The sequence below is a fragment of the Acanthopagrus latus genome, chromosome 19 (genome assembly GCF_904848185.1).
Source record: "Acanthopagrus latus isolate v.2019 chromosome 19, fAcaLat1.1, whole genome shotgun sequence".
Classification (NCBI taxonomy): Eukaryota; Metazoa; Chordata; class Actinopteri; order Spariformes; family Sparidae; genus Acanthopagrus; species Acanthopagrus latus.
This window is the reverse complement of record NC_051057.1, coordinates 13891440-13905162: the sequence shown is the minus strand read 5'-3', so window position 1 is coordinate 13905162 and position 13723 is coordinate 13891440. Positions and strand designations below refer to the sequence as shown.

Below are 13723 nucleotides of genomic sequence, written 5' to 3'. Positions count from 1 at the left end.
ACAAACTGCACTTTGCTGTCTCTGCACTTTTGGGCTGCTTCCCGTCATTTGTTTTATTGTAGCGCAGTTTCCACAGCTTTGTTTACATACTGCATAGCAAATTGTATTCATTGGGGCTCTGTGGAGTTTTGTGTGTGTGTGTGTGTGTGTGTGTGTTTCAGAGAGGGTGAGAGAAGCAGGTGTTGGTTATGTTTGGGCAGCAGTTTTTGCTTCCCTCCTCATGCTCTTGATCTCAGCTTAGTGTGAAACTGTATCGTGTAAGTGCGCCGTCTTGACCTTTGTGCTTCCTTCAGGTGGACTCCATCACCAGCATGCTGAGAGGAGCAGTGGTGGCTCGGGCGTTCGAGCAGACCAAGTGCTTCACACCCGGAAGAGGATTACAAGGTAAAACACCAGTACTGTGATGTGCTTCTGGGTCCTTTTACACAGTGCATCAGGCCATCAAACAGCTTGAGCAAGAAATGTCAAAGTTATTCTTTTAGAATCAAAATTATATTTGACCGCAGCAGTGGAAGTGTTTCCTGTGTGGAATGTGTTTTTGTTTGATGGTGCAGCTCCGCTTCCTGGGCCGTGCTGGGCTGCACAGCAGGCCTGAGAGAGGAAAAATAATATTGGAGAAACTCCCCAGCCCATCCAGCGCCATCACTGAGAGAAACCAGAGCACGCAATGAAAATGTCGCGGCTGCCGCCTGCGCAAGTGGGCTGTAGCTTCCTGTTGTGTAATGTGTGTCTGCACAGATGTGATTGTAGAGACATGGGGGGAGTATTGTTGGTGGATTCCAGATGCTTAAAAAAACATTTTCTCCTCGCCTCATTCCTCACTCATGTCTTCCCACTTCTTTTTTTCAATAATACCCATCCAGACCCCCCTTCTAACATCCCTTTAGTCCTTTTAATTTGTAATCTTGATAAAAAACAACTTGGCCCTGTGTCACTACATTTAAGCTAATGTTGAATGGCCTAAATTAGCTGCTATTTACCAATCAATTGAGTAGAAACGCTGCAGGTTAAGCATCAGACTTCATCCATTTACTTGCCTAGAGGTGTGGAGCAGTGGAAAGCAACACCGTTGTTTACTGTTGTTCTGCTCTTCAGTCTCAACACCTCGGTTGTGTCTATAGGGGCTGTAGAGTCCAGTTCTGTTGCCCGCTTGCTTGGCTCCAGCTCTGGTGCCCATTCCAGTCCCAGACTGGGAAAAATAAATGAATGAATACAAAAAAACTACGATAATTGGGAGAGAGGAAAACGTAGATTTTCAGCGTTCCACAAACTGTGAAGGTGCAGCTGCTGCACTGATTTAATTGTCTCACCCAGGTATTCCTTTTGGGGAAAGTGAATGTCTTTTCACTTCTTGTGGCTTTCACATATCCCTCCGTCCTTCACTCCGAAGCACTTCATAGTGTTGAAACAGCACCACTTTGCTGCACACTCATCTCCTCTTTACGGTTATTGTAGTGCCACTTATCAGTCAATGGAAAGTGTGACCCTGCAGCTGCTCCTGTGCGTGTATAATATCTGTTCATTTTTATTTCTGCTATCCGTTTACTTGCCACCTAACCTCATCTTGGCCTCGGTGTTTAACCGTACTCATCTGTTGTTAAGTTTTATCTCTTGCAGGAAGATGTAGGAAATGTTGCTGGAAGGGGCTAAATGCAGCCTTATCATTTCCCACTACTAATATAAAAGTAGCGTACGATGCCCTTGCATGATCCGTGGTGTTTCGTTCATGTGACTCATCCCATTTATGAAGATTGGATAGAGGAAACACTCAAAAACAGTTGTTTTCTCTCTGTCTTGTGTTGCTGCTCTGCTCAAATGATAACTGTATGTTTTGCATCGTGGTGGTCTGTACTGTGTTACGTAAGACTTTAATAAGCCCTGATATGAAGCAATTTTGCCTATTTTATGATCTTGAAAGTGACTTTAATAGAGTGTGATCAGCACTAAATGCTGAGGAGCAGATTATTTTGTATGTTTGGATGAGGGAAGCCTCCACACACCCCGACTCATTTGGCACACCGACTCCCCTCTCATCTCAGGCTGTCTTCCAGTGAGCGCGGATATGCTTGAACGGAATATAGGTCTTCCCGTTGTGTGTGTGTGTGTGTGTGCACATAAATGCCCTCAGGAGGGATGTGGAGGCCTTGATCAGAGCTGATCCATCTCCACTCCTGTAATGTGTGTGGTTGATAAGGGAGCAAATAGGATTATTTAACAAGTGGAGCATTCCTGCATCTGATCCCTAACTCTCTCCTTCGCCCTCAGACACACAAACACACTCCAAACCCCTCTTGAAGCCTCTGTTAAACAGCCACCGCTCTATCACAGATCTCTTCTTTGCTTTTGTCTGCAAAGTAAACTTTATCACAAGCCGCTCTGTTAAGTTTTAAGAGGGGTTGTGCCATGCTCACAGACTTTTAGACTTGTGTTTTGCCAAAGCAAAAACAAGGAATATGTGGAATACATTTATAAAACAGAAGAATATTGTTTGTTTGCGGCTCTATCTGACCCATATTTTGTTTTATCATTTCATTCAGAGAGACTGAGATGAAAGCATGACACAAATGCAAGGAGAGACACATGAAGAGTGACTGAGATGTAACGCGGAATAGAGGATGAAAAGTGAACGATGATGAGAGTGTAATAATTAATTGGCCTCTGTCATCTTTTTTTGATGATCGTCTTTGGCTGAAATGTTTTGTTGACTGAACAATCAATCTGATGAATAATTCAAGTGTGTTATAGTTTTCAACAACTTGATGTGCTCAGTAAGGGAAATTTTATTATGCCAATAAAAATCTGCGAACAGGGCTAACTGGAGAGTCAGGGAGAAAGAGAGCTGGAGAAGAGGGAGAACAGAGAATCGATCAAGATGTTTATTATTCTTTCCTCACTATTTCAATTCCCCCTCCAGTCGAAAGTATGTTTTCTTCTTGTTCCTGCAGCTGATAGGTTGAGCTTGACTGTCTAGAATGATGTATGTACTGCAGAGTTCGACACTAGCAGGCTGTTTCCACACTAAAATACCGCCACTGTGCCAATTCTCTGTGCATGTCTGTGTGTGTGTTCCAGAGTTTCAGCAGGAGATGGAGCCCAAGGTGAACTGCACCAAAAAGTTGCGACTCCACATCAAGCAGGATCCCTGGAACCTCCCCAGCAGCGTTCAGACCCTCACGCAAACCATCGCCAAATTTGTTGAGGGTGAGTGTGCACCTGAACAGAATAATGGGTAAAGGTGTAGCCGATTAAAAACAATTGACTGTTGCCGCAGTACTGAATGAACGGCAAAACGTTAAACAAACACTACTGCATTGCAAACAAATGTAATCTGATTACAGCAACCCACAGCACTGGCTTAGACACACTCAAAGTTATTACTGTCATATATTGTTTCGCACTTGAGGGTCATGTGAACAAGCACTATTTCACGAAAAAGCTCGCCAGGCTTGGGAGGTAGTGTACATTAAATGTACCAATTCTCCAGTGTGCCTCATCATATTTATTGGATGCAATAATAGCCCGTGTTACAGCTGTGTGGGTACAGGCTGTCCCAAACCGCTAACTGCGCTGCACTCTTCAAACTTCTAACCGGAAACCATCGTGGGATGCATAAATTTGAGCTACAGAGTTGGAGCTGAAAACTAGCAGGTTTCAGAACGAGGAGATTTTTATATCTACAGAGGGAGTTTGAGCCTCATTTATCCACAACGGGAGTGTGCAGTCTTGTGTTTGTTGGCACTCAGATTGAACACACATACAGACACATACGTACTGTACATACAGACACACCCGGGGCAAACGCACTGAGACACAAACAGCCGGGGCCTGAAGCTAGCAACATGACACTCCTGGGAAAGGTGAGCTGGCGGTCACAACTGAGAGAGTACAAATAAGCAGAGTTCATATTAATGTGCAGCTTGGCCTGTGTACACCACTTTTTTCCCCCCTACCTCTCCACATGATGGCTTTTTCATGCTGCTAAGCGTCCTGCCAAGCTTCCCGCAGCTCTGATATGACTATAAACAAATACGGATTTATGTTATTATCTTTGCCTGTGGCTGGTTTTTATTTTTTTTTCTTATATGTGAGGATAAACAGCTGTGGAGCTGCGATGGAGCATAAGAGTAATACGGCATCGTCCTATTTATGACTTGAAGGGGTCGATTTTATTGCACAGGTCATACCACGGCGGTCTGGGAGAGGAGCTCTTTGGGAGGTCCTGTAAGGTTGTTCAATCCCTCACTGGACTGATTTTATTTCTTCTTTTTTTCAGAGGTGAAGACACGGCTGCTCTTGGTTCTGCTACAGTACACAGGTTTGTCTTACTCTCCCCGTGCACGAAGACAGGAACACCAGATATTGTCACGACTGAAATTTTACTGCATGTTTGCAAATAAATGAATAAATAAAACCACTGTAAAAGACACGGTGTCCTGCAATGGAGAACCACTCTGTGAGCAACGAAATGAGCCACTCAAAAAATAAACAGTAAACATGAGAGGGGAAAGAGAACAAGCAGAGAATGGAAATCAGAAACACACATCCAAACAGAGAGCTGTTTAAAGAAGAAAGAACAGTGTAAACTTAAAGCAGAAATAGACGACTTTCCAACATTCCCTCCTCCCTGTGGTCTCACTGTTGGCTACTGCTAGCAGCCTGGCTACTGTCAAAAGCAAAAGAATTCCAGTTAGACATAGAAACCCGAGTGCTGAGTGCTACAGAAAGGCACAGTTAAACACACAGTTATATTAATAAGCAGGCTGCTTTTGTTAAATCCTGGTTAAGTAGTAAGAAACCTTCTCAGAAGCATATATTGGGGGGGCAGAGTGAATGCTGTCTTCTCACCCTTGTTTTACCCCTTCACTCCTTCACTCTCCCTCTTCACTTTCACCAGTTCTGCTATTGTTACTTGGGGATAGCAACATGGGAAAACAATATATCTTCCTGTTCTGAGTCCACAAAGGCAAATGTGCTTCCTTTGTTCTGTAATCAAGCCCTTTGACAGGCTGAGTAGCAAAGTGAAAGCGAGGTTCATGGGGAGCCAATCTATATGCAGATGACGTCACTTCAACTGTGCAATCAGTATTTATTAAGATGTCGATTTTGAGTTTAAGTAAAAACAATAACACAGTCTAGAAATACTGTCCTGTTACAAGTCCTGCATAAAGTTAAAGTTAAAAGCTATTAGCATTATATACATAAAACATAAGTAATTGTAATAAAGTCTCTTAAACATTGCTTCTGTTTTATGTTTCCTTTTTCTCTCTTTTCTTTTTCATGTTTCTATTCTGTATTCATAATCAGAATCTGCAAACCCACACATGTCATAGAGTAAAAAAGTCAAATATTGGCTTCCAAAATGTAGTGGAGTAGAAATATGAGGTACCATGGTATCCCCTCTGTTTCTTTATTTCACATGTTTATTGCATTATTTTAGTTTATTTTCTGATTGTGTTCTTGTCATAATCCACATCAAACCTTGCAGCACTGCAAAGCTCAGATGTCAATCATGTGTTCCTTTACATGTCTCCAGGAACTATATATTAATAAGGAAAAGTGAAAAAAAAGTATATGTATTTTCTAAGGTATGGTGGTATTAGTGAATAGTGTCAAAGAGTTTGCGGTTGTTCTCGTGACACATCATTAATTTCTGAGGAGTTCATGAACTCATTTTTAACTCAGTGAATTGCTGAACTTTTTCAGGGGGCCTATTTCTCAGGACATTATGGCAGCCAATTATTTTCTGCTCGGGCACACCTGTCATTTGCTCTCTCTCTCTTTTTTTTTCCCTGATACAATATTTAATACCCAGCAGATTAAAAAAAAAAAAGCAGCCGCGGATTTTTGTCTCCTTATTGAAAGCTTAAAAATTACCACAGCGCAGCCTGACCTATAAAGTCTGAGAAGTTTAATTGTAATAACAAACTCATGCTGCTCGTCACTCCTTGTTTTTTTTGTTTTTGTTTTTTTTTTGTTTACCTCACCTCTTTACACTTCTGATTTTGAGATTCACTTCCAACATCACTTTCCTCTTACTTGGATTTATTGTTTGTACTTAACTTCTTTTGTCCGATCAGCCTCATGTCCTTTTTTCTTTCCCTCCAGACTCAGAGATCCAGTTGCGTCGAGATATGGTGTTCTGTCAGTCTCTAGTCGCGGCTGTTTGTGCCTTCTCAGAGCACCTACTGGCCGTCCTCAACCAGGTAAACTACACACATATCTGATTTGGAATTGAATAATGAGAATATCTATTTTTGGTTGATCCTTTACCTCAGCTCACTCTTTGACCTCTTTTCATGTGTCCACTCTCAGTTCCACAATGTAGGCAGAGACCAGGACGGGGATGGCTCGGACCCCCAGGACCTTCAGGAGGCCCAGGAAGCCAGCCGCCGTTGGCTGGAGCAGATTGCCAGCGCTGGGCTTCTCTTCCACTTCCAGTCCCTCCTCTCCCCCAATCTGGTGAGCACCAGACCAGCCTCAGCTCTCAGTTAATCCGCTTTAACAGACACTCTGAGAAAAAAAAGGTCTGAATACACAAATTAAAAACTGAGGAAATACGGCCAAATATAACAATACATGTATTTGTATATAGAGGCTTTATCTGTGTGTACCAGTATGTGTAGCGCTCACATTCTGATATAAAACGGTCATCGTCCATCTATTTGTTTAAGTTTTAAGATCATCATTCAGGATGCCTCTGTCAGGCTGCAAAGTCGCTGCTGTGCTGAGTTTAAAGGATAAGTTAACCCAAAAATAACAATTTAGTCACTGTCCACTCGCTGCCATGCTGATGGATGAACTGTTTAAGGATGTGGTCTGATCATTTGGATATTGTTTGTGCTGGAACTGTTGTCTGGGGATGTTGTGGAAGAATGTCAAACTGTAATTCAGGTCTGAAAAGGTCCAACTCGTACAGTTACTGTCAACTTCTGTTCATTTGTGTCATGTAAACTTGTTGCTTGAATTGGTACATATTACCTAATGTCAGACATAAGCAGAATTTTTTAAAAGCTAATACAATTGATGAGAGGGAAATAACACAATATTAGCTGATATTCTAAAATAATTAAATAACTGATGTAATAAAATAGAATCATATAATACAACATAAATACAATAAAAAAATAACTGTTCCAGGGTCTCGGAGCATAAGAGCTAAACTTTTAACCAGCTGTTCTGCACCTCTGCACGTGGATTTAACATGCTAATTTCTCAAATTAATCCAAATCACCATCTCACAGTTTTGGAAAGGTTTTGACACTCCTGGCAGCCTAAATAAAATGCAATTCATGAGTGATAACAACTAGAATATAACCTATAATGTTGACTGCTGTATGTGAGTCTTTGATCTTATTTTGGAAAACTTGAAATCGAGTCGTCTTTTGGCTTTTCTCTACTACCTGGATTTAAGTCAGTCCAGTGAAAAGACCATCTGAAAAGGAGTTCACTCTGAACAGCCACCTTGGATAGCTGAAATCAGGCCAAGCGCCCACACCGTGACCTCGCTCAGATCCATATTAACCTTTCCCTCCAAGAATTTTCTAAATAATTTTCAAGTTTTCAGCCACGATAGAGAAACTTTTTCTCAAGCTGCAACAGGACTGTAACATATTCCTCCAAAGCATTTATGTCCGTCCTATTTCCATCTATTTCTTTTCTCATCATCAACCACATTGAAAAACATGTTTTTATTGGGGTGAGGTATTTCGATTTAGTTTTCTATTTCTGTCTTTGTTCACTGGGAATTAGCAACACAGGAAGTGCTTTTAAAAGTGTATTTTGGCAGCTTACGTCAGATCCCCAGAAATCATTGATTCATTTTCCCTCTTCATCCTGCAGTGCTCTCTCTCTTTTCCCCCTTCATTTCTCAAGACATTTCTCTTTCAAGTGTCCCCGCGGAACAAAACAGGGTCTCTGTACCTGCAGGTGATTCCAGTGAAATCTCGGCACACTCCTTTTCAGGGCACCACATGAAAGGCACAAAAACTGGGATGCTGTGGATGTGTGTGACTGTGTTAGGTTTTGTTGTGTATGCTGAATGTGTGTGTTTATGTGACGCCCCATGAGATGAACCTGCCCACACGCAGCAGACGTCACTTGGCAGGGCAGCGGGTCCTCCTCTGTCACATGTCCGGCCATCTCAAATGTGTCTTTAGGAAAAAAAAAAGACCCTAATCCTCTTTCACCACTGCTCTGGTTATCCCTCTGCATGTGGTGGATGAAAGAAGAAGAAAGAGAAGGGGAAGGGAGGTGTGACGGAGGAGTGCGGGGCGTCATGGTCCGAAATGTATTGGGGGCACTTTCGCTTTCGCCACGAGCGCATGTGCTTGCGTGTGTGTGTGTTGGATGCTGAGTGCATGTTTGAAAAGGAAACAAGCGCACGTACAAACAATCAGAGGTATAAACAAACCAGCCGAAACGAACGTGAAAACAGACGAAGACATGGGCATACATGCGCTGTCACACACGCAGGGGGAACTCCTGATTTAATAATTATGATGTCAAGGCCTCTATTAGCATCGACTTTAAGAGTTGAAGTCTCTGTCCTTCAGCAGCCACAATATTAATACATTATAGGGTTGTTTTGCCCACTTTCTGCATAATGTTCCAAGCATAACTATGCATTTGCAGCTCATTTATGTCAAGCCACAGATGCTTTGTGGCTGTTGTTGAATATGACAACCTTTTGTTCAGATGTCTGACAACAGAATACAGATGTTTGAAAAGAAAGAAAGAAATACAACCCTGAAGCACTAAAATGTTGATTCGTACACAACTAATGTTATCATGTGACCTCTGCTGAGCTCACACGGGCTTAAGATCCCAGAAAACCTCTTCAATATTTTACAAATGACTAGAGGTCCTCAAATAACACTTGTCTAACACTTGTAAAGATTAGGGCTGCATAGTTAATACACATATTTTCAAAATCGCAATATCTATGTGTCCTTTTGGATGCCCCTGTGGTAGATGAAACCCTCTGTGGTGCTCTTTCAGTGGACAGAATGCATTGTCCTCCTGAATACATGTGGTGCCTTTTTTTGTTTTCCTGCCCCTTTAAGATCCTGAGTGGCTAGATCCTGTGAAAAACAACTTGGTGGTCAAAACAACACAAGTTCTCTGAGGTGTTCCTCAGGGATTAATGTTCAGCCTTTAAATCATTAGTAAGAGCCCGATCTTGTAGAACAGTAAATGTTGATTCTTTAACAAGAATTGATTTCTGTCAAGGAGCAGGGTATTGATCAACTCATTAAGAGTCTACTTGACTGTGAGAACCTCTTTTTTCTCCCAGAATTTAAGTTTCTTGGCTGTAATTAGGCTGTTACAAAGGGGTTGTTCTTCCTAATGTGTACTTTCAGTTGTAGTAGTAATCCCCAGGAACTGTAAAGAGACTTTGATGAGTACAGCTGATGATAATCCCCTTTAATTTGTAATTTGTGTGCTGTCTCTTTGACCAAAAAATGTTCCGAATGCTTTCTTCACCTCTACACTCTCACTAGCATGCTAACTTTCTCTCGTCAGACTGATGAGCAGGCCATGTTGGAGGACACTCAGGTGGCCCTCATCGACTTGGAGAAGGTCACCTTCTGCTTCCAGCAATTTGAAGGGGAGCCGCTGGTGGCCAGTATGTACTTACATTTGACATTTTGTTTTTTTATTAATATTTTGTTTTTTTGCAACAATTTAGGAAAGATTAAGATTAAGCTTAAAAGAGTGCTCTAAATATGTATCATCTCTTCTGGCAGACATGCCCATGTCGTACCAGGTCGAGGGCACCCGTCAGACCTTGAAGGTTTGCTTCTACCTTGAGAGTTTCTACTTCTCCCAGCTGCCTCACCGGCTGAGAAACGGAGGGGGCATCAAAGTCTACCCTGTGCTCTTCACGCAAGGTACAGGAAGCCTGGTTAGGGAACTTAAGTCGGCATGGAGTACAGAGATGAATGTTACTTTATCTTTCGCTCTTTGGTTTGATCTGTGTGCAGCACTGGAGAGTATGGAGGGTTACTACTACAGAGACAACGTGTCAGTGGAAGAATATCAGGCCCAAATCAATGCTGCCTCATTGGATAAAGTAAAACAGTACTACAAGAGACTGAGGTATGTTCTACAACACACATACACACACACATACACACACACACACACACACACACACACACACACACACACACACACACACACACACACACACACACTCACTACTTTGAAGCTGTGTGATATGGCTCTTTTACTTAAATATATAAATCAACACAACTTGCGCCAGTCGTGCTTGACTCTCAGCGCCCAGCAGGGCCTCAAGGTGATTGGCTGAGGGAGACACAGCAGGAATGTTTTATGATTGGTTGCGAACACACCCAGCAGGAGCGACAGTGATTGGATGAGAGTTCCCAGCGTGTCACCAGCGCTGATGTAGTGCCTCTGCACAGCTGCTGCACTCGGTTAACTCGCACCCCGTTTGGTTTGCCGCACACCCGAGAGCCTCTGTGATTGGCCAGGCATGGACAATTTAATGAGGTGCAAACAGAAAGGAAGAAATGGACACTTCTGGGAGTTGAAAATAAAGGCTTGGCTTTATTTAATCTCCTGGATGTGTGAGCGAGTGTCAGGCCTGTATGGCATGCTGTCTGAATATCAATTTAGTTTTGTATCAGATGCTACATGAAGGAAAGTCACATTTAAACCAGCTGCATGTGAAAGGATGTCTGTGGATGCACATTAAGAATTCATCTTTTAGGAAATATTGTAGACTTTGAAGAAATGAGATGTGGCTCTGGCAAAAATGTCCTGCAATGACTTTTATAGACACACACTTACATCTGATCCTGTTATCATAGATCTAAGTTTGGTGCCAGCCCAGTTGCCAGTCTACTCACTATAGATACTGCTCATCAAGGTGAAATGATACTCTCCGATACCATCTAGAAAGAACTGTTCACACTCTTGGAAAGCCGTTCAGAGTGAGTTCCCGCACTGAATACCGAGGGCCACCAGTCAACACGTCGGCTTCGACTAAACATCTGCTGCTGATTGTGTGGATAATTAAACACAGAAAACAGCAAAACGTCATCATGTTATTTAGGGACAATCTGCATTGGGGGGGGGGGGGGGGGGCGAATGATTTAGTACATCAGTGCTGCGACAAAAACATTAATTTGCTGGGTTGCTTTCCGGGGATGGTTTTTAATTTGCTCGTAGTGTTTAGCAGGATGAGTGAAAAGAATTTCAAGCATTCATTTCTGTCAGATTTCCACACATACCACATTGTGCTGGGTCATTAAATCCTTCTAGTGCAATTGTCCTTCCATCGCTTTATGTGATAATATTGTCTACTAGATCTTCTGGGACTCCACAACCTTTTAATAGTGCAGTATTGGCATTTTGTGGCATCTCTTTCATTTCATTTTATTGAGTCCTTGTTTGCAGTAAGGACTGCATGATCAGTCTCTAAAATGTCACTATTCTAATTAAGAACCACAGGGAGAGATACATTGTGTCAGGGCGCCTGCAGCACCCTTTTAAAATGAAATTATCTTAATAAGCTTTCATTACTCAAAGCGTACATCCAGGACTCAGCCATGTGATTCAGAACAGCCTGTGTTTGTCTATGCGTGCACGTATGCTGTATGTTTCTGTACAGTATGACCTGTGCAGAATGAGCCTAATTGAATTGACAGCAGAGGCTCCAGTGGTAATGCGGAGCAGATGTGCACTGACAGGCAAGCGAGTGAGGCTGGTGATGTGGGGAGCATGAGGGGTGCTGGGTAGGGATGTGGGGCGACAGTGTGCTTCAACGGCACAACTGGAGTGAAACAGTTGAAGAGACTTTGTTCCTCTTAAGTACTCTCTACTCTCATTTTAAATCTCATTACCTGATTCTGTCTCGATCCAACTAGCTTTCCTAGCTAGCTTGTACCTACTATATGTGAATCAGCTGGTGTTGGGTTAACATATGTATTGTACACAAGGATCAATTCTTACATGATATCACATACATGAAAAGTTTGCAGGAGCAGGAGTTTGCCTCACTGCTGTTGATACACAAAATAGTGAATGACTCATATAAGGCGCAAAGCTGATGACTGACAGTGGGGGAATTGTACTCATACGACCTTCAGTTAAATATTGTTATTTCATGCTGCTTCATATTTATACATAACTTAAATTCTTTCAGAAACAGAAAACACATCTATGTGAAGGTTAGGCAGAGGCCGTATAGTGCAAATGAATAATCCATCCACAGACAGGTAAATCAACTCGTGTAAACACATGCAGTTCTGATGTTGTGTTAGAATTGTGTTTCATGTAATGCCACCCAGCAGTGCATGTAAAGATCAGTAGATGTCATACATATCAATGGGGAACTCAAGACCAGATAAAAATAAGTCAGATAAATGAAGAACAGCATGATTAAATTGTTGTGTTTAAATATTTACACTAGAAAATAATCATAAGTATTTCATGCTTCAAATTTAATAAAGATACATTTTAAATGACTTCTCATGACCCACCTGCATTACCTTTACAGCTCACCAGTGGGCCCCGGCCCACGCTTTGGGAGTTCATACACCAAGTAGCACTTTTAATTCAGCATTACTGCTCAGTCATTCGTGTGCACATGGAACAATACAGTAAGAACTAAGCAAAACTATAGCAGGTGACCCGCACCAGAAACATGTTGTTTGCTTGCATCAATCACAGCAAAGTAAATATTCCCAGCTGGTTTTTAACCAGTCAGTGAATATAGTGTCTCTGTCTATGTAATGTTAGCAGTAGTTTTCTTTCTCCATGTGTCTTCGGGCTGACCACAGACCAGCCTGTGATGTCACTCCTCTCTCCATTGCTGCGTTCCAACCTCAGGCACCTCGTTATCCTTGGAGCCCGGCCATGGCAGTGTTGGGTTAAACCCACACTATGGGCCGGAGCCAGAGGCTGACTGACAGACAGAAACAGCACACGCAATACTGAACTGAATGAACTGCAGGGGCTGAGATTTCTTGAGTGGTTTCATGCCGTCGATCCCCCTGAATGCACTCCCATTACTCCTAAGGCCACAATGTGAATTTATGAGCGCTGAGACATTGTTGTTTAGGAGTTGAAAGTGAATTTTTTATCTGTTAACATTGCATGTGGAGAAATAACAGCGATGAGGATGAAAATTTGCATTTTCACTTAGAAATGCTTGTATCGGGATAATTTATTTTCAATTAAATTAATGAGGAAGAAAGTCGCTCATTATGCTGTGGAACCCAGTCAAGATGTGACCTTTTCAGAAGTTAAAAGGCAAAAAGAAAGCATGTTTTTTGTTGTGCTTCTCCCCTGATGACTTTGCTAGCATGCTCTACATTGTGGGCATTATCCAATTTCAGAGTGGTAAATGATACCACTATGAGGCTTACACTTTCCTTACACGCACCATGATACAGTATGATCCAAGCAAACCTGTACTTCCTGATGAAGTCACTCAAGTCTTCAAAACATAAACTCTGCTGCCAAATCACAAGCACATTGCTGCTGCCGCTGGAGTCAGCGTTAGCCAGATGAATGCATGTTTTCAAGCTTTCATGAACCAACTCGGCTGTCATGTGCATTTGGGGAGAAGAGGTTTGAAACCCTGACATGTACTGAGTTTGCTAAGTCACAGCCTAGTTGTTTGCAGGATTCGCATGATGCAGAAGCAAGAAGACACAGAGGGAATAAAGTAATTGCCTCTCATTTTCTGTCA

At 42.3% G+C, this 13723-nt stretch overlaps 1 protein-coding gene across 1 annotated transcript in view; it reads left to right on the top strand.

The window, feature by feature from the left end:
• The window catches only part of prex2 (phosphatidylinositol-3,4,5-trisphosphate-dependent Rac exchange factor 2), a 99310-nt gene that overhangs the window by 65315 nt on the left and 20272 nt on the right, over window positions 1-13723 (top strand). The window contains exons 29-36 of the mRNA XM_037079519.1: window positions 294-384; window positions 3073-3201; window positions 4274-4315; window positions 6106-6203; window positions 6313-6459; window positions 9523-9625; window positions 9747-9890; window positions 9984-10098. Of these exons, the coding sequence (XP_036935414.1) occupies window positions 294-384; window positions 3073-3201; window positions 4274-4315; window positions 6106-6203; window positions 6313-6459; window positions 9523-9625; window positions 9747-9890; window positions 9984-10098 (869 nt within the window). The remainder of the gene's footprint in view (window positions 1-293; window positions 385-3072; window positions 3202-4273; window positions 4316-6105; window positions 6204-6312; window positions 6460-9522; window positions 9626-9746; window positions 9891-9983; window positions 10099-13723) is intronic.